This window comes from Clinocottus analis, unplaced genomic scaffold (genome assembly GCF_023055335.1).
Source record: "Clinocottus analis isolate CAN_PGR_092001 unplaced genomic scaffold, fCliAna1.0.p SCAF_5, whole genome shotgun sequence".
Taxonomy (NCBI): Eukaryota; Metazoa; Chordata; class Actinopteri; order Perciformes; family Cottidae; genus Clinocottus; species Clinocottus analis.
In genome coordinates, this window is record NW_027176207.1 from 2552702 (window position 1) to 2573893 (window position 21192).

The following is a 21192-nucleotide window of genomic DNA, read 5'->3' on the forward strand; positions in this document are numbered from 1 at the left end:
CGAGGTGCCCAGAGTACAATAAAAGGTTTTAATATGTCCTCAAAACCACATCAACACGGAGCCTCTGTGGCACAGACTGCCGGGCAGATGTTTATCTCTAATCAATATAGACACAAAGAGATTACAGGTCTTATCATCTGTCCTCTATTACAGCCCGGCTCCTGTAAATATGCTGTTGACGTCCGAGCTACCTGTGGTGGGGGGTTAAACCTGCAGCAGAGGACCGACTGAGCCGCTTTGAGCTTCAGTGGCAGCGGTCCAGTCGATGCTGCGACGAGGATGATGATGATGAAGTGATCTCAGTCGACTGTGCCCCTCCCAGGCTTAGTAAGTGGTATCATGAAAGCACTCAACATGTAAGGGCACACCTGATTTGCAAACCAAATGCCCTCAGCCAAAAACGGTCCCTTCCAGTGGAGGATATATTAAAGAACCCATTTGACGCTAAATCATATCGCTTACACTGTGTATACAGGCTGTCTCGCTGCTGCCACGAGCGGCAGATAAAATGTCAGAATAATGAGTTAAACATGTCTATTGGATGCGATCAAGGTGAAGGAAGCTTTAAAAAAAGAGAATATTGCTGCTGTAAACATGCTGTGATTTCCTCGCTCTGCTTTCCGTACATGAACTGGAAGCTCACATGATCAAGGCCGACAATTTAAAAACACGCAATCTCGAAAATTAACCTTTTTTTTTGTTTTTGGCCAGACACTGAGCATTTCTGTTCAAATAGTGAGGCGTGCACACGACAACCGAAGCGGGGGACTCTTGAGTTTATGTTCAGCAAATCCCATTCACTGCCGGAAATGGTGCAAGCTGATCACACACATTACAGTACGCCAACCATATTGCCCCCCAGAAGAAGACACTCGACACAGTGAATGTAAGACACAGATGCAGACATGCATAATGCATGAGTGTTGAGCAAGTGTTCACATTGCGACGCGAGCGTGTTATGTTGAGAGTATTTATGGCATATTGCACTGGGAATGAAGGCTCAAATACATATGTACGCACACATTTGCATGTACACCGGTGGCGCTCACGCAGCTGCAGACACACACACATACACACACAGAACAATCTGGTGTCTGCTGCCAGTGCAGACGGATGTCTTCTTGGCAGCTTATAACCCCTATCAAACTACTTGCTCGGCTTGCACCGAGCCAGTAATGATATGTACACTGTAATATCGCATGCATTAATAGAAATGCACACTGCAGTCCTCGCCGCGAGTGCCAGTTCTAGTCCATGTTCATAATGAGAAGTTATTACGATGCTGTTCGTTACATCCAGAACAGATTTAGTGTGTTGCATCTATTGATCACTGAGCCGACAAGGATACTGTATCTGCCGGTATCTCTGTGGGGAAAAGGCCTCGGCTGCTGCACTTGGTGAACTTATTGACCAGTAAGTAGCATGTTCAGATAAACCCCGCTCATGAATATTGACTGACATCCTATAAAATGTTGACGAGTGGGCTGTGCTGGCTCCGTGGTTGTGTGTCTTTGTTTGTTTCCCTGCAGATGCGTGGATGGATTTTCAGTGTATTTTAATGAACGTTGCAGTCTGCTGTAGATAGTCTAAAACTAATTCTTTACCTAAATGAAAAATGAAAACAAACAAAGCATATTTTTTTATTTTTGTATGATTAGAACTTTGAAGTTGTTTACCACGCAACAGAATTTGAAACCTGCAAAACCTTAATTTCTTTTTCACATTTCATTCATTTAACGGTTGAGTGGTTTGTGTTTATTCAGAATGTAATCTTCATTCAGAGACCTAATGAATCCTGAAGTATCCTCTGCATATCTGCTGAATTTAATTAATGCAGCAAAGCTTTCCCTGAGATCATTGAAACTTCAAACATAATGTGACAAAGCAAACTGCTCAAACCACTACGACAAAGACAACTTCAGTAAAGGTCATTCAGCTTCTATTCACTGAAAAGTAATTCAACTTTGATAACTTTTAATTAAGATTACAATCATAAAAATGTATGAATCAGATTTCAGGAACAAAGAGGGAGAAAAATGATCCCACGAGTGTAAATAAACTAGTTTATAGGATTATCTAAGATGTAATTCATCGATACTTCACACACCAATATCTAAGATATAGGAGCATTATTAAATAATTTAAACTCTTGTAGTCGCTTTTCACAATATTAGTTGTTACGGGATATATGATTTTAGTATTATAATATATAGGGAATAGGAATGAAATAAATATATGCTCAATGTATATGCATTTAAAGATCCATAATACAGGATTGAGAGCATTTATCGCCTCTCATCGTTTCTCAACATGGCGACAGCTGAGCCGGCGGCTAGCAGCTAACGATGCTAACAGTGCACTCTACAGCGACAGCACTTACAGGGCTAACAGAGCTAACAGTGCTGACAAAGCTAACAGCGCTGACTGAGCTAACAGAGCTAACAGAGCTAACAGTTCTTCCGAACTGCTACACTTCCGAGATGACGGCGTCCGCACATGGCAGAGCGGCGGCTGTGAGCTGGAGAGTCTTACAAAAGCGATGCAAACAAAACGTAGAGAAGCTCGGACTCTGAATGTACGCAATACTTCGTCTGGGTTTGACCCCACTTGTTTCACAACCTCCTTGTGAGTTGAACACACGTGGAGCTCACACTCTGACATTTATGAGCTGGGAATTAGATTGAGATCGGGACCTGATGAGATAAGTAACTCAAACTCGGGGTTGTTGTGTCTCGCATCTGTTGTTCATTTGAAATGGAGGTCTGGCGATGCCCATCAATCACAGCGCTACTTTAATTTACACATTTCTGCAAGTGTTGCAATTTTTTCGCCCCAGCACGATCAACTAATGTAGTGAGCTTGATGCAGGGAGCGGAGGGGCGAGGTTGGAAGGGAGGGGGGGGGGGTTGCTGATGTGTTGCTGATGGGGCCAATGAAAGCTATCAGAAGGACTGGAGGCCTGCTGGGTGGTAAACAGGCCTCTAGATCAATCAGCTGAGGAGGAGAGGAGAACACTGGAGTCTCCTCCATCCCACACACAGCCTCCAATTAAACAATTAGGGGCCGGAGCTGCTCTAATTGGAAACATGGCTGGTCCTGTTGCACAAAGGCCTCCACTCCATCATCAGCCCCTTTGGCCACCCTACTCCAATGCCACTCAGCATGCCCTTGAGTTGAACTCTAACATCCCCACTGCCCCCTCCTGCTCCTCCCCTCTCTGTCTGCTTCTCTTTCTGATCTAATTGCAGCAGTCCATATGGATGGTGGGAAAACTGCAGCGTGTGCAAACCTGGGCGTGTTGTTCCTGTGGCTGCTGTGTCCTTTACGTACATTACGGCGCGAGCTGCTGTATTACAAAAGTATAAGGACTCCAATATTTCTGTGTGTGCGGCCTCTTGAATTGTGTAGTTTTGCATTTAGGGAAGAAATATTCTTCCAAGATAGAAACCATCTTGACAAATAGTAATAATCCAGAAGAAAAAAAGAACTCCACATGGAAGCGGACGTCGTAAACCTGAAGAATCATCCCACCTTGAAACCCCAGTATGAATGCTGCTTCCTCGGATGGGGCCCGTTCCCTCAGTGTCACTGTGAGGAAAATGACAAAGCACCATGTCACAGAGGAATGCCGGGCATGTTGTAGCCAGTCACCCAGGTCGGCCTCCTGACAGCGGGCCAGTTTTATGGTTTTGCTGACTGCTGCTTTTGATGGTGTAATTGTGACAATGATCTCATTCTCTCCCTGCCTGGTCTTGAGGAGCTCTGTGCTCAGCCGCCCTCCCAGCGCCCGGCAGTCAGGAGGGAGAGGTGTGTGTGGGGGTTGCACATTTCATTAGCTTTCAATTCATATTACATTTATTAATCCCATGCTGGTACTGCAGGTTGTAGAGGGGAGGGGGGGGCAGCTCAAATACCTTCGATATAGACACCTTTTTCCTCCATCTGCTTGCAATGTGTGCACAAAGGTGTATGAAAGAGAGGAGGGAGGGATGGAAGGGGAGGGCAGGGGAGGGGAAGGAACCAAGAAGGCGGGAAGGGAGAGGGAGAATAACAACGACAGCCCGAACAACAAGGGCTCGTGAAAAGACTGCAGCGGGGGGAGAAAAGTGTGTCAGATCATTTACCAGCGGGGATGCACGACTCCGTCTCTTTAAAGGCAGCAGCCCTGCAGAAAGGCTCTTGTCTAGTCAGCACTGCAACAAAGGCACAGCCACGGCTTTATTTACGCGCCTGGAATGTTCCTGCAGCACCCGGACGACTCACCCTCAGCTCCATCGCGGGGAGGGAACACGGCGCGAACCTCGTGCCCAGGCCTCACCCCCCCTTAGATTGAGAGGCAAAGAATTGTTGCAACAACTGAGCTGACAAGCACGTCACACTATTTAACCAGAGGAGTGACTCAACAAAGAGCAGCTCTCTGCCTAACTGCCTCTGAATGAGCCTGTTCGGCGTCCTTCTGAGGAGACTCGTGTTGTAGCACAGCGGTCCTGTTGCAGAGCAAGGTGTCGGCCGAGAAAGAACTGGCGTTTACACGTCCCTTCGGAGGAGAGTTTACAAGCAGCAACCGTTTATTTGTTCTCGTTGTAATGCCTTGTTGACCCCGCCAAAACCGCCAGGAGACGAGTGTTGTATTTCTCTTGGTTAGAGCTCTCCTGGTTCACAATCTGCTGGGCCTGACCCGCTCACTCAGCGAGCCTTCACACACTCCACCCGGCTGCTCAAGACGGAGGCCGAGGGCACGGAGCCAGCCCTCCCCTCTGCATCCTCAGCACTCTGCAGCCCTCTCAAGCTAATGACGAGGGCCGCTCCCACTCCGTCATACGGAGAAGCTCTCCGGCGTGCCGTTTCTGTGCTCGTGTCTGCACGTGGGAGGTTCCAGCTCACGTTCGGGTGGCTGCAGGATGAGCGGCTGCAGGATGAGGATGAGGTCCGAGAGCAAGTTCAGAACCTGCCGATCGGCCGTCTCCTCACATACTTGGTTTGAGAGCAAGAACAGCCACTGGAACCTGCAGCCTCCAGCTCACCAGTGCAGGATATTACATTTCATTCATTACCTTATAGTTTGGTTTTTAGACTCATGGGGTTTTATACTACTACAAGACAATCAAAAAGAGCAAAGATTATTCTGCAGGGATCATTAGGAGCAGATGACTGCATCTGTATAAATGTCTTCAAGCTTAAAACAATTGAAAATCTGTATTGTTTGAGGTATATTTCTATGCAGCCTGCGCATATTTCTCACATTTATATGAGCTAAAATAATAACGGTATTTATGGGGAACACAATGCCAAAAGACAATGGAGCAATATTGCCACAATGACACTGTGATGGTCTCCTGAACACACCATGTTCTCCAAACCGGTTCACTAAAACATGAAGATGACTATTTTACTACCTCTGAACTTGAGCCAAACAAGAGTGAATTAAAGTCTGTGCTTGATGTGATATGTTTCCACAGGTCAGATTGTATTTCCTTTGCCTGGCATGCGAGCCAACTGCGTCATTATGTTTAATGTTCAAGCTAGATTTATTCTCCTTTTTCCCACATTAAACTTCTTCAGCAGACTCCAGAACATGTGCTTTTATTTTCAATCAAAAGTGAATTTCCTATTTAAATGAAATAATAAACTATTTCCCAGCAGAAGAAAAAAAAGCAGTACATCTGCAAATGGGTTGATTGCCATCATGAGAAAATGAACCAAATAGAGTAGATACTTGAATCTCATGCGTTTATATATTTCATATCAGCGTCATTATACTTCAAACCCCACCTTGGCTCTCGAGATGTTTTTATTCCACATTTTTAATAACTTTTGCAGTCGGAGCCAAGTGTCATTATTTGAGCAAATGAATGGAACAAGTGCTTGTTCTCATTATTTTTAAAAGCTCTCGTCAATCCATCTCTGCAGACTGGGTTTGTGCTCGGAAAGCAGTGTGTGTGTGTAGTGTTGGTGTGAGTGTGTGTGTGTGTTTGTGTTAGCGAGGGGAGGCGAGGGCACAGCAGAGAGCTCATATCTCTGTGTGCTTCCTACATGGGGGCTGGGAGGAGGGCTGCTTTATTTGCACATGGCACGCTTGTTGACCCTCTTCATAACGAACCCCCCCACACCCCCTTCCCTCTGCAGAGGCCCGAGAATGGGATATAACCACTTAGCCTCTGTAAACACAAGTTACACTGTTGAACTGTGGACCTCGGAGTCGCCCTCTTAACTGCTGGATGCCTCGGCTGTCTGCGCCACGGTGAAGGGAAAATCCTCTCCTGTCTGGGCGGTCAATTGTATTGATTTGCAGAAAGCTTTTCAAATAGGTCACGTGATTCTTGTGATCTCTCATTAGCGGCGCTGTTCGGCCCGCGTCTGAGGTCAGAGGACATACACAGATACACATGAACACACACACACACACACATGCGAGCGGGTGAAGCCTCGCGTTCTCACCTTGAGCATTTGAGCACTTTAAATGAACACAGAGTCGATTTTATTTGTGTGTTTCTTTTATCTGATCTGATCACAGGCACTCATTAAAGTCAGCCCATGTTCTCTCTCTCTCTCTCTCTGGCTGAATCTCAGATTTGTTATTCCCCTTTTCTCATGCAGGGTTTAGTCACACAACAGTGGGACGGAGCTCTCTGGCAAACGCTCTTCTGGCAGAATGGCAGGGACCACAGAGCATGTCAAATCTAATGTCGACGGAGCAGTTGGGCCAACTCCAAACTATCTTACACTTTCATTTCCCCCAATATTCTCCACTGCTTCTGGGATAGAATATATTCACGACGGAGCGTCTCCGTGGGACTTAGATAAGAGGGAGCCGGAGATAAGTGAGAGAAAAACCATCACCAGATATGATAGCAATCTGGGATCCACATTAGTTACCCTGCAATGACAACTGTGCTCAACGGCCGTGCTGTTATAGATGCTTTTTTTTCTTCTTCTGTTGAACAATCTTATGAGATGGTATCGCGCCACAATTGTTTAGTTTTTTTTTTGTATCAAGGAGAGTGGTGATAAAGCGTGGGAAGCACCGAAAGTGAGATTATCACTCATTCCTATGGGGAGATTTAAGGTTGAGAAAGCCGCTCGATCCTTTGGGACGACATGAAAGACACAAAGCTTATGTCGCAGGGCCTTGGGGACGCGAACACAAAAGTCTTGTTGTACATTGTGTTGGTAATTAGTGCACAGTGATCAAATAATCAGCGTATCTATACTGAATCATATCATTTTGATCAGGAATGTTCTTCTTCATGTGAGGAACAGACGCAGTGTGGACGCTGTGTTGGCAATGGAAGAGTTGTTCAGGCACATGTCGGAGAAGTGTACCCTCATTAAATACTTGGAACCAATTGATCGCATTACTTGTTGCTGTACAGTGTTATTACTCTTCAGTCTGGCACACCTTTACGACTCCATCAGCGTTTCAGGAGCAGCCGGCTGTTTTCTGCCCCCAGGACCTTCTGCTGTCATCGCCGCCTTTATGGGCCCGGTTTTACCAACTCTCACTCTCAGTTCTACAAACAGGAAATGCCACTTATGATTCAAGGTTATTGTATAATTCCGGGAGCAGAAGAAAAGAACTGTCACAGATTGTTGCACGCAGCTCTGATTTACAGAAACACCGCCGTGCTGCTTTTACCTTATCTACAAAAATTGCACGGCCGCAATGACTTCATAAGAATACATGTTTATGATAATTGAGAGGTTCGTAACGCTGGGATTACATGACAAAAGCGAAGGTATTGCTAGTAGAAACTAGTAAATAAGAGCTTTAAGGGAGAGTGATTATGCAGTAGTGTATCACGGGATAACAGAATGAATTAAAAAGAAACTACCTTGACTAAAGACAGCTTATTGTACTATAATTAGAAGGTTTTGCGCAATGATGAGACAAGAACTTGTTTAAAAGTCATTAAACCTACAGCACTCACCCTAGGAATTAGAGGAAGTAATATTCTGGCTGAGAGTGTGCCCCGAGGTACAAATGGAAGGAAAGTTCTGTTGGCTGAATTTAGGTTAAATTCCTGGGTTGCTTTAATAATGATTGTATAAAACAGAATATTTGACACCAAAATGAATAAATAAGAGGGATAGCGATGGGAGAATGCGTTTAACTGTTTTATATGTGCAGTATAATTTGTAATAACATTGCGTCTACAAAGGATTTTTTTTTTTATTTTGGAAAAGAGCTATAAATGTCAGCTCCAACAGCACTGTAACAATTATTTGCATGCACGGCCCACAGAGGAAAACTACACCCGGTTGTAACGCAAATGCAACAGGACACAGAGGCCCTGTGAAATCAGTTAGCCTTAAGCTTAATGCTGAAGTAAAAACAGGTTTTATTTGGCGTATTTCTCTTCCAGTTTGCAGCTGTAATTGAAGCTATTTTGGTTTGGCCACCGACACCAGCTCGGATGGCAACTGTATGAGATCAGAAGTATAGTTCTCGATTGTGTAATGTTTGGCAATACTTTGGAAACACGATATGTATAAAACTCAGCTCATTCTGGAGCAAAGAAAATTGGCTTTAAATGATATACAACTGTCAGATTGCAGTAAGCAGTTATTTGGAAAGAAGAGATGGCTGCGGCCAAAAACAGCCCAACAAAAATTGGGCTGATAATTTCCAGAACACAACAACTCATCTCTGAAGTGTCGTTGAGCAACATGCTGGTTGTGTAGTTGCTGCTCTGAGACAGTGGCAATACACCAATATGTGTTGTGTAAAAGCTATACGGTATGCTTTGAAATCCTCATCGTTAGTTTAAATACTTCATTTCCTCACTTTATGTACACAGAGATTTCACTAAATGTTTGGTCATGGAAACTTGGTGTGAAGTCATGGAAATCCGTCGGTCAAAATGTGTTTGAACCCTGTTGATTTCTGCAGCTGAAAATCTAATTACATTTGTTTTTCTTCCCCTCACAGGATGCTGTAAGGAATGGACTGGTGGCAGCTGAAGTGTTGATGTGGTTTGACATTGGAGAGCGCGTTAGGAAAAAAGGCATCATTGGCCATGATGTCTAAAATTTGGACTGTCATGCTTTTCCTTTTCATTTGAGCATTTAAAATAACTTGTTTTGTGACTCATTTTGTCTATTAGAATACATGAATGTTTATATTATATACACATTGTAATGGTCCTTGGTACTGTGGACGCTACCTGCTCATTGTTTGACAAGATACACTGTTCTAGTTGATTAAAATGATTAAAATGGCTTTCACCATTACACAAACTCAGTGTCACAAGGAACCTCCACTGGGTTTTATTTGATGTACCTGGAAAACTATGGCTTGGTTTGTGCTCTTATATAAATAAGGTTAATCAATAAAGTTGAACAATCCTTTATGAATTCCTCATTTGTCTCAATAACAGTATCACAATCGCAACACTTTGCAATTGCATCATGTTGCAATTTTGAGATAAAGTTGCTATTTGAATGGCATCGGGTTCCCAACTGTTTATTATATAAATATTGTATTTTATTTTAAAATGCAAATTTTTCGAAACCGGGTTCAAAAACCGGGTTCGAAACTGGGACTCATGAACTGAGTGTGAACATTGTCACTGAGTCCAGTGAGACGGTTCAGTTGACGTCGGTTCTCCTCATCATTCAGTTCAGTGTCCACAGTTTACACCAAGCTAGCAAAACACTGTGCAGGACCGTGTTAGACATGCTAGGATGTCCATATGAGCTTAGTGCTGTAACTAGTATGTCTATGTACTGAAGTCAGTCTGAATGTCCAAGTCTAGTGTGTCTAACATGTCCTTTTTTTCTTATTATTGTGGCTGCAAATAACCTGTTTTGCACCTGATATTTTCAAGATAGCAGTAACGTTCAACTTGTGCAAAACAGATATTTATAAACTGTAGATTTGATACGCAACAGTAGTTAAAAGACCTCATAGAGATCTCATGGAGGATTTTAACAAGAATCGTCGAGTCGCGCATGCGCAGCGTAACCTGCGCAGCGTAATAAACCCGTTAACGGCGTAAACAACCGTAAACATGGCCATGAAAGTACAGACATGTTGCCTTGTATTTATTAATGAAGTTTTATATCCGTGTACTTTCGTACGATCATAAAGAAAGGTGACCAATACCTTTGATTGATTTCTTTTGTGCATAAAAGTTACACAAAAAGTATGGCTGAGTTGTAATCTGAAGAAAAAAAACTAACATTTTAGTTTTAATTTTTCTTCATTTAAATAAGGAGGTGTGTGTGTTTTGGACGTAGTGAGGTAAAACCGTGTCACTGAAAAGCTGTTGTGGCACTTATTGAAACGTTCACATGTACTGTATATTTGTCAATTTCATATCGTTACTCACTCATTTTATTCACAGTTTTCTGTATTTGATGTAGAGTTTTTTATTGCAAGGCTTTGAAAAACACTCATGCGTCTTTTTCTGTCGACGTGTCAGGAAACACATTTTATGCATATGTTGAACTCTGTTTGTCCTCTTGAGTCAATTACTGCCTGCATTTGTCTTAAATAATATGCATTCGTTTTATTCCTGCATTTCTGCACCTAATACATGTTTGATTTCAATGGTTCTTTTTTTTTTATCTCACTCCAGCCGCACTCGTGGGAATTGGGGTCAAGTGAATGTATTTGACTGAAATCCAACAAAACGAAGGGCGCGTCAATGCATCTCGGTTGCACATTTCAATTGCAAGTGCAACATCACATGCGCTAGGTGGTGCACTGTGTAAGTGAGCAAGTTTATGTGGTTTGATCATTGGTAACAAAATCTGTTGCTCAGTAGCGCCACTTGCGCTGGCCTAGCGGCAATACCTATCAGTCTTGTGTTATTACAGCCCTCATGACCACGACAGTGTCAAGTCAGCCGCACTGAAACACGGAACCTGCTGTCAGGACTGTCAAAATAAAACGCGCGCAGTTTGTTTCGCACCTAACGGCAACTTTTTATGACGTAAAGTAGTGAAAGAAAATAAAATATAGTATTTAGTCACTAAATATATTCAACAACGTCAGGTTAAACTACAGCAATAATCGTAATATTACCCGTAATATTAAACAAAACAATCCCCTACTTTTACTTTCCCGGAAGTGTTGGCTACTCTCTGACGTGTGTCTATCTGTCTTCGGTCGGCTTGACAACGCTTTGACCACGAATGAGCCAATAGGCTGTGGAAGGCAGAGTTGTCCCTGTGGCCGCCATTAAAGAAAGGAATCCATGAATTCAAATGGAAACCAACAGGAACCGAGGCAGAAATTATGACCGAAATAATCGTTAAAATATAGGCCGATGCCACATTTCCAGAGGTTTTTACAGGATGTGTTTCGTTTTTAGACGCGTTTTTGCGATGGAGGAGTAAGACAGGACGTCTTTATTTTTTTAAGCAGAGACCGTTTTAGGGCTAAGGGGGAGGGGGAGAGTTGCTTCTTTGCTCTCCTTTTCTTTTTGTTTTATGAACATTTCCCCCTGCCTTTAATTAGTTTTTTGCTGTGTGCTTTTGAGATGGCGACGTGAAGCCCACACGGTCTCTTTTATGCGCTTTTAGCTCCGGCGGGGGGAACTGCAATCGGAAGGTTGTTGAATTAACTATCCTCCAGCCAAATGTTCCAAAAAATATTTCTCGTTGATTAAGCCTGAACATCTTTTGAAAACACCAATTCGCCAATTGTTCTTTTATTACCCGGAAAAGTGAAACGATGGAGAGTTGGATCTCGCAGTGAAGAAGGATGAGTTCTTGTTATGTACCAAACGGGGCCAGCTTGGAGGATTGCCATTCCAATCTATTCTGTCTGGTAAGAGATTTAAAACTAAAGGAAAGCAGCCATTTTTAACTAGCTGAACGGGGGCTAAGCTAACGTTAGCCACACGGGCATCAGTTGATAGGAGCTTAGCTAGGCTTACGGCCCTGTCGAGCTGACATCATTTCAGGGCAACAAGGCATCCCAGTTCGCTCACGTTGCCGTGTTGCCGTGTTTCCACACTTTGTCACTCCACCTCGTTGTAACGGTCTGTCTGTCACACTCTTCTTTCTGACACATTTCCATTCATTTTTTCTTCTTTCTATTCGTAAAACTAAACATTCAAGGTTAACGCCAGTCGCTCGTGGAGCTTCATTTACTTCATTTCTCTGGGTAGAAAACGTCAACATATCGCCGGTTCGGCGCGGACAATTAAACGTGTTGTTGCGTTTTACTGCCAAAAAGACCGACTGTTTCCCAAACTAGTAACTTGTTGTAGCACTTTCCCCCCCTAACCCTCAACACCTTGTTTATTATTAACTTGCTATCTCGTTCACGTTGCATTTTCACTATGTTTTTATCAAGCGTTGACCCGCAAAGCAAACACCCCGTGCGCTGTAGTTGTGTCGCTGAGACCGGGAAACCTCGCAGCGTTAGCTGTGAGATACTGTCTGCTTTTGTTGTTGTTTCTTTGCACAACACTGACAACTCCTAGAGAGACAAGTGTCGATGCCTAACTTGCACACCTTGTTTGATAAAAGCACGCCCCTTACGCTTTGTCCAGAAAGCTCTTTCTGTTGATGATGTTGTTGTTGTTGCTGCAACAAGCATGCAACACGATCTTTCGAGGCAACAGTATTGGTTTGCAAACATTAATTATTGATGTAATATCTCATCATCTTGTTTGTCAGCGAGGGCTTAATCTCCTTGGACTTCATTTTCTAGTATTCACACCAACTAGGGCACGGCCCCCAGGCGGATTATATAATCTGTGGCATGCATTCCTGGACATTACAAAACATCTAGGTAACTACTTATACACTGCACTGTCTACACTCTCTATTCTATAGAGGTGTGTAGTGTGTATCCACCTTTCTCTGTCTTTTCATCACATGTAGTCAGTCATAAGTTGACATTAGCTTAAATACTTATGAGATAAGTAGTGCAGTGAGCATCCAGTGTGCACTCCACACTCCTCCCAGCTGCATATGGAAAGGTGTTGCTTGTGTGTGCAGCTCCTCTGGCTGTACAACCGAGAACATGGTCGGAATGTGTTTGTTGTTGCAGTTAATAGGCTTGTCAGCAGGCTTAACCACACTTTGACTTGTAGGTTAGAGCCGAGGAGTGTAATGCCTACCTGCCCGAGCTCCTCTAAACATCCTGCTCCTGCAGTTGGAAGCTGGAGGTGTGTTTTCTCAATTGCTAAAATGTCACCCTTCCAAAAAAGTAGATGCAAAGTTTAGTAAACGACACGGGCCCACTTTGCCGTTACAGTGCCAGAATCAAAAGACCACCAAATACATTGATCCGAGATTGATTTAATGTGTATACAATAGAGAAAAAAACATGTTAAAAGTTAAGTGAGCAGTGAGAGTATAAGGATCTCAATAGTAATGTAGTATAATAACAACGTAGTGAAATACTACACCGCTCATACCACAAATTGACACAGCTTCCATGCTGTCCGCCCCCTAAAGGTAACATTTTATTGCAGAAAAATCCCCACTCTCTCAATACTACTCAGTTGGGTTGATTGTGTGTGCTGAACTCGTAATTACAATGTTTACGACAGCACTCGAAGGCAGCGTTGGCCACAGTGGACAGCAGAGGTAGAGGCTGGTAGTTGTGGTACTGTGCCTGTCTGGCTGACATTTTCCTGCACACTGAGACTAAGCATAACACCACTGCTGTTATGACTCACCCGCTGAACAGACTCCACTTTGTGGTTTTATGGTGAAAGAATGTGAATACATTGTGGGACTCTTTTTTTTCCGCTTTTCAGTGGATAGTCTTCTTTGGAGTATGATGCAACTTGTTGCATACTTTTTTTTTTTTTGCATTTTAAGAGAGCTTATGGAAATTAACTTTGTGTGAATTCAGTTTAGTCCGTTTCTGTATTATTATGGATTTATGTCGCTGACATTTCTAAATTTAGCTTCCATCTATTTCAGCCAAGATTTTAAATAAATCACTGTGTAAAAATTGATCGACTGATTGCATCGTATGTGGCAATCATTACCGCAATGGCCTCTGTATACATTTACATTAGAATCCTCTTTAACCAAAGATGCAAACACACGCAGACTTGTTTAGTTTTTATGTTTGCTCAGTGACTGGGTTAAAACTGAGGGAGAGGTGACGGACAAGAAAAGAGACTTGGTACAAGAACGTCTGCAGCATGATTTGAGGGGCTTCACCTGTTGCTTGTCTTATATCGTGAAAGACAGGAAGGCAGCTGTTTGAACACAGCGCTCTCTACTGAGACCCAGAACCCTAAGTGGCCAGAGGGAAGGTGAGCAGCTGGCAGAATCAGGGGTCGTAACCCACCCTCCACCTCCCTCCTCCTTCTCCAAGTACATGTCACCTAAAGGAAGCCACACTTCCTCCCTGTATCCAGCGCCTTTGCCTTAAATTCCAGCCTAATGGAGCATTTTTTGCTATGGAATATGAAAGATCAACTCCTTATGACCAATAAGCAGTTGCTCACATACTTAGGTTTCATGTGTTTGAGTCTCACTCGTGCACAAAGCCTGGAAAGCTTGAACGTTGTCCGCGGCAGTCTCTGCGTTTGCTGCCAATCACTTATTTTGGATCGACAGAGGGAACAACTGCAGAAGACACATTTATCCTTGATGGAACAGTCTGCCTCGTGGATATTGTTGATGAGGAGTGGAGTACTGATGTGTCCAGTCAGCAAGAGAAAGGCTTTTCTGGTCCGTCTCTTTCGGCTCAGAAATATCCGAGGATAGAAGTCAATTTTGGTTCTGTTGTCCACAGGTTTGATACACAATCACAGAGCAGGGGCACCAAACTACAAGCAGTGTGACGTTTTGGAACGCTATTAAAAATGCAGTGTAATTCATAAATAATATAGCCTGCTGTATTGTACACCTGTGCATTAGAGAGGTGGCTTCTTTAAGAAGTCTCTTCAAAGACCTCTAAAGTCAAATTCAAAGGTTTTTGCACCTTTCAACTACTGAGTCAATGTATTTTTTTTATTAATTGGGATGAATTTGTAGAAGATTAATTGCGTTGGAGTTAATTACAAAGCAGATTTGTCTTTTGTTTTGCAAAACCGTAACAACTCTCTGTCCAGTTGATAACATTTAGTCTCTTACTAAGGGACGCTTGGTTTCTGTTTGTGGAGGCTACATCGACACATTTTCAGCCTTCATCATTAGTTCCATCCTCTATGAATCAGCAGTGCACATACTTAGCATATTTCCTGTGTAAACACAACATTTGCAGAGACCCGCTTCATTGAAATTGTCTTTAGATATTTTTTGTTGAGTTAATAATAGTAATTAATATGAACTCTGCAAGCTCTCAAGCTGCTTCCCATCCTCATTTTCTCACTGCTCTCAAACGTGCTGTCATACTGTACACGTGGCAAGACTACCAACCGACCCAGACCCCACAAACAAACGTCCGTGTTGTCACTGTTGAAAACTTCAGAGAGTTTGAATTTTTCACCTCATCCGCACAGTATTGAGCTCAGCATCTCTCTGGGATTGTGAGGTAAATCTCGTTGGCCTTTTTGTGCTCCTCTGGCATCCGAGCATTGCAGAAGAGAAAAAGACTCCTCTGAATGTCAGTGGGCACTTTTCAGCTCCACACTGCAGCTTTATGTATCGCATAAATTGTCCACGCACCGCAACAAACGTTTGCAGCACCGTCTTTTTCTTCAGTATTATCGCTGTGATTTCAACACTAAAGCCCCCGAAAAGAATACTGTTGATTTTAAATGTTTCTTTGAGATAATTGTCATAACTGTGCTGTTTGAGATGCACCTGCAGTGATCAGTAGATGTACTAGATGTGACGCTTTCAATCATAATCTAGTTACCTAATTTCAGATAATAGACACAATGCGTTCAATAAACCATTCATTCCTAAGGATTTATTTTTGCTTAACACACCTCCATACCACAGTTGCTGTAATGGAGGTTTATATTTTGCCATATATTCTAAAGGCAAGGTATTCAATTACCCACTTGGCAGGGAACCTGCAGCATAGATGCAAACATCCCGATGGTGGCAGAAACAGTCCCGGAAAAAGGCGGCGAATGGAACTGTAATGTAAGATGAATAGTCTAGCCTTCTGCTTTTGTAGACTGTTGTATTTCATCCACACATTAACGGCGGCGGCGGCATTAATCAGTATTCCAGCTGTGACTGCTGCTGCTGCTGCTACAGCAGCTAAACCTCAGAGAGGAAGTGGGTCAAAGTTTCTGTGCCCACCGGATGCGGGCAGTTGCCACCTACGTACAGTTGTACCGCAGTTACTGTAGCCGATAACAACACGCGTGTGTTTTCTCCGTCAGCCGACTGTTTGAACTATTAAACCATCTCGTGTTCACATGCACATAGAGCAGTTTGTTTGCTTGAATTCATTTTTACTCCACTTAAACCTGCTTGTCAACTGGGAAAATGAGACAGGATCAAATGTGTTGTTTTCTTTCCCATCTTTACTTTGAATAGCACACTTAATGGATTATCCCAAGTTGTCATCAGTTGGGCTAATGTTCATTTGATTGACGATGGCAGTAGATTGTAACTGCTTAATTGTTGCACTCAAATTTAATTTGGTTGGAGATTAGATAGAGAGCACAGTGCGTGGCCCTGTACTCTTTTGTTCTTGTAAACATAACGTCCACACTGAAGATGATACAGCAGGAAATGTTTAGGTCGAGTGGCTTCTTAACTCTTTTCTCTCACTCTCACTCTCTGTGTCAAGGCAGTTTGTTACGACTTAATGTTGATTCAAAGGCAAGCCAGTTCTGCTGTGTGCGGCACATAAAGTGTGATACCAAAATGCACGGGGGGAAGAGGCCCATAACAACATCTATAAGGCACTTACGAACACGGCCCTAAACATGAAGAAACACACACTGTACCACTAGAGCCCTGTCAGTAAGAGGATGAGGGGGGGTGTTCACATCTGGACTGCTCACGATCTGGTTTCACAGTTTATCGCCATTCCCACCCTCCCTTTGCATCGTGTGCACAGATGTTTACTCGCGAGATGCAGGTGCACTGTAGTGCTTCTCACACTCGAGCAGGAAAGGAGCAGCCCAGCACAGACCGAGCTCTGCTGTCCGCACCTTTTTTGGAGTCCTCAGCATGTGGGGCAGCTCCAGAATTCCTCAGAAGTGTTTCGTCACAGCTCATGTTTTGACCGTGCATCCAGACAACTGCTGTGTGAAAGGGAAATATGCGGATCTCCAATCAGTGTCAAAAGCAATAACTTCCTCAGTGCGTGCTGCATTGACCTATAAAGCTGAGTTCTCGTGCCGGCAGTGCCTAAATGCACCGAGATGCATCGCTCTGAGCGTCTGGCGGCCCCCCGAAGAGTTCCCCCCGCCGGCCGTGTCCTCTTGCCGACGCAGCCGCGACCTCTGCCTTTCCCCGCGCCGCCTTTCTTCGGCTGTATGCTCCGGCTCGAATACATTCGGCTGAACGGCCCGGAGGCCGAGATTAGAATCCCAACTGTAATTGCGGCCCTGTAGTTCCTCCTCGCATGCCCCTACGTCACTGCTGCGTCAAATGACGGCGCTGGATGCAGGGAGAACAAAACATTTCGCAGCTGCAAACTCGGGTCAACGAGGAATTCAATGCGTTGATTGACATCATTTACCATCAACACTGTGACCGGACATACACGGAAGAAAACGCTATGACTCCTTGCATGCTTGCCCTTCACTTGTTCCCTTGAATTAGTGTTGAAGAACAAATGAAACGCATGCTTTCTGTTTTTCCATGATGAATGCAGTGCAGACTTTATAAACCAGCTTGTATGCTGCTGCAGTATATTACTTTGAGTCATCTGGTCTAACATCAGGCTTATTAATGATTTGTCCCCCCGTGCGTGTGCGCTCACTACATCTTCATTGCTTCCTAACTTGTTGTTGTCGTGATCCAGCTCCGCTCCAGCTGACGCCACACAATGCTCTGTTTTGACATTCCCAGGCCGGTCCCCAACCCCCACAAACCACCAGCACAACTAACGCCTCAAATCTCCCAGCTTATCCGTAGCCAGGCGAAACGCCACCGCATCGCCACAACCACGGGTAATCACTTGTTCGGGCTCAGCGCCTCTGCACTCGAGTTAAGATATATCCCCCTGAATTGTAATGGATTAATTGGTTGAATGTACAGAGGGACAGTTTTGCCAACTCAGCCTGAACGGTATAGGGCTAAACGGCATGAAAAATGAAACGGCCACGTTTGCACAGATTACTTGAACTATCCACGGGGATAGATAGAGGGCCGAGATTGCCGGCGGAAACGGGCGCGTACCCATAAGGCATCAGGCGCGTGCACGCGCCTCTCTACATGTTGACGTAGACATGGGTTTGTCTGTCGCTGCTTGGATGATTAGCACCAGTGCTAGCTAGCGGCGGAGCGTAATGTTCCTGCTTTAACACTTAATAACCCCGGCAGTGATTTACTGCTTATGAGGCTTTTTCCTGCGTGTTTTGTTCCCTCTATAAAAGCCAGACAGCGTTTATAGAAAGGCAAAGCACCCCACCAGCACTCACCAATAATGAGGATTAAGGTGGAGAGACCACATCTACCAGCATTAGTTCTTTCCTATTTGTGTTTTGACCATGTTGTCCGCCGTGATATTGAAGGCAGCCAAGTACACAGTGCTTTGCAGGAACAGACATATTTTTAAGGGAAATGTATTTTATTTATTTTTGCACTCCCCCTTACACAATAAGGGCTCCTATTTGTCATTTACTTTGTATCTTTCAATCTTTCCTGTTCGCTCTGTTTTTCTCCCCGTCGCTCTGACAGCCCAGGTGTGTTATTGTCAGAGGTAGTTGGTGGGTGAACTGCCCCATAAAAGAGGATTAATACCTACTCTTTGCACTGTGCTCAGCACATGTTTACTCCAAGGTGCTGAGTGGATCCTGAAGCAGCGACTCTGTACACTGACTGTCTCTTTCTCTCTCTCTCTCCCCTCTCCCCCCTCTCCTCGTCTTGCAGGCTGACTTAACAGGGATCAAATGGAAGAGGTTCGTGTGGCAGGGTCCCACCTCCGCACCCATCCTCTTCCCCGTGACGGAGGAGGACCCCATCCTATGCAGCTTCAGCCGTTGCCTGAAGGCCGACGTGCTAAGCGTATGGCGGCGCAGTCAGCGGCCGGGGCGGAGGGAGCTTTGGCTCTTCTGGTGGGGGGACGACCCCAACTTCGCCGACCTCATCCACCACGAGCTCACAGGTGGGGGAAGACACTTGGCATATACACATTAAGAACATGTCATTTGGGAAAGAACGGTGCATGTTTTATTAAGCCATGCCGGTACGTCGGCTTTATGCTACTTCCACACTACATGGCGGGGAGGGAGGGTGAGGGGGGTCATAGGTCAGGGACTGAACAACACCCGGGGTGCTTGTAGGTATTAAGACACTAAGTTCTTGGGAACAGGGAGAGGGCTCCTTGACACAGAGGTGGTTCTTCTAGTGGAGTAGCTGGTCATCGTCATCCTGCTGCTGCATGACAGTTTGCAGGTGGTCAGCCAACTAAGCTTGTGTTGTTGTTTTGGCAAATTAGGTGATTTAAAAAGAGAGAGCGAGAGAGAGAGGACTGCTGTTCCGTGTTTCACCTCCTCATACCGTTGCATCTGTTTGCTGGATTCATGCAAGGTTATAAAGCTAAAAGAGCGACGGCTGTAAAAGATAACGGGGAAGTGTGGAGGGCTTGGAATTTTTGTAAGAAAAGCACTCGGGACATCGATCACCCTGTCAAGAAACGTTATTGGTCGTACGTTGAAAAATGATACAGGTTCTACCCTGTAAGTGAGAGCCTTAGGGAAGTGTTCAAATCTGTGTAATCTGATACCAACCCCCCCTCAACTGACTGATGAGCTAGCCAGCCAGCCTGGTAGTGCCAACACCTGTCTTGTCATGTGTGTTGGAGTTCCTTATCATATCTAAATCACTGCTGCCTGACAGCAGATGGGGCAACACCTTGCATTTTATTTCGACCAAGAAAAACAAGGAGATTATAGTCAAATGAGGGAATTCCTCAAAAAAGGAAGAAGGTATGGAATGCCGGGCTCAGTGCGGTTTATATACCTTCAATGAGAAACGCAGCGTGCAGGAGCCGCCATGCAGAAACGAGGCAGATGCATCCACCCTCCCCCCTTTCACTTTCCCCCACTTCAGTAACATTTAGCAGTGGAAGATGGGAAAGGCCATCTTTATTCATGCTCTCTGCCATGTAAATTGAACTTTGGAGTCTGAGCCAAGCAATGCCCGTCTGTGAACCTCCTTCATTACGGGACATTGTGCCTGAAGTGGACTCAGAAGGGGGGAACCGAAGGCTACGATGGTCTGCTCACTCAGCCCTAACGGGTGCTGGTAATTACCTGAAGCATCTGGCTCAGGGCCGCTAATAGAGTGCGCTACATTTCAAGTGGGAGAGGGTGGTATGGGGAATCTATATTTGGAAGTTGGTGGAGTCACTGCCGTGTTCTCAGCCCGGCTTTGGGGGGGAGATTAAACGTGATATTGTTTACGCGGAGATTGAAAATTGCATAATTGAATATTGACCAGGAAATCTCGGTCGCGTTTTGCCCCTTCCAGCTATATGAAAACAAAAAGATGAATCATGTTTTGGCAGGTCTTGTTTTTTGATGAGGTGCTGTTTGAATTTGTATTAGAACACGCCACATCGAGAGCACATCGATTCCTCTTGAGGCTGACGTGGACGCAGGGACATGCACCCCGAGCACCTGATGAGCCTTTTTCCACATCCCCCCCCCCCCCCATGTTTGTCAAGTGTTTTGCACCCTGACTCAACAGTGTCTCGGTGCGAATGGTTCCCAGATGGGCGGTATTATCCATGCTTCCTGTTTTGGAAGCTGCGACTCCCTTCGCTCTCTCTCTAGGCGTCTTCCTCCTACTTCTTGAGCCATTTTCCCCTCCTGTAGCTGCTGTGTGTGTGTTTGTGTTTAGCTGCTGTGTTGCTTTGTGGGTGAAATGAAGCAGAGCAGCCTCTCTGGATGGATGTAAAGACAGCCGGAGGGCTTTGTTTTCCTCCCTCCGACCTCCGCTTTGCAGCTGCCCATCAAGTCTGTTCAGGATGGTGCGTCCTGACCCGACAACACATCTGAGACCGGGATGGAGGAATGTCAGGACCGCTGTCTGGATGGTTATACTTGTGTATGTGCACCCGTCCTCTGGGGAGGGGATGCTGCTCTCCTCTCCCAGAGCCCCTTTAAGACGCGACTGTTGCTCAGA

General features: G+C 44.7%; 1 protein-coding gene across 1 annotated transcript in view; it reads left to right on the plus strand.

The window, feature by feature from the left end:
- The first annotated feature begins 11167 nt into the window (after positions 1 to 11167).
- The window catches only part of med13a (mediator complex subunit 13a), a 69984-nt gene continuing 59959 nt past the window's right edge, over positions 11168 to 21192 (plus strand). Inside the window, exons 1-2 of the mRNA XM_068600309.1 lie at positions 11168 to 11776; positions 18934 to 19168. Coding sequence (XP_068456410.1) covers positions 11711 to 11776; positions 18934 to 19168 — 301 coding nt within the window. The 5' untranslated portion in view covers positions 11168 to 11710. The remainder of the gene's footprint in view (positions 11777 to 18933; positions 19169 to 21192) is intronic.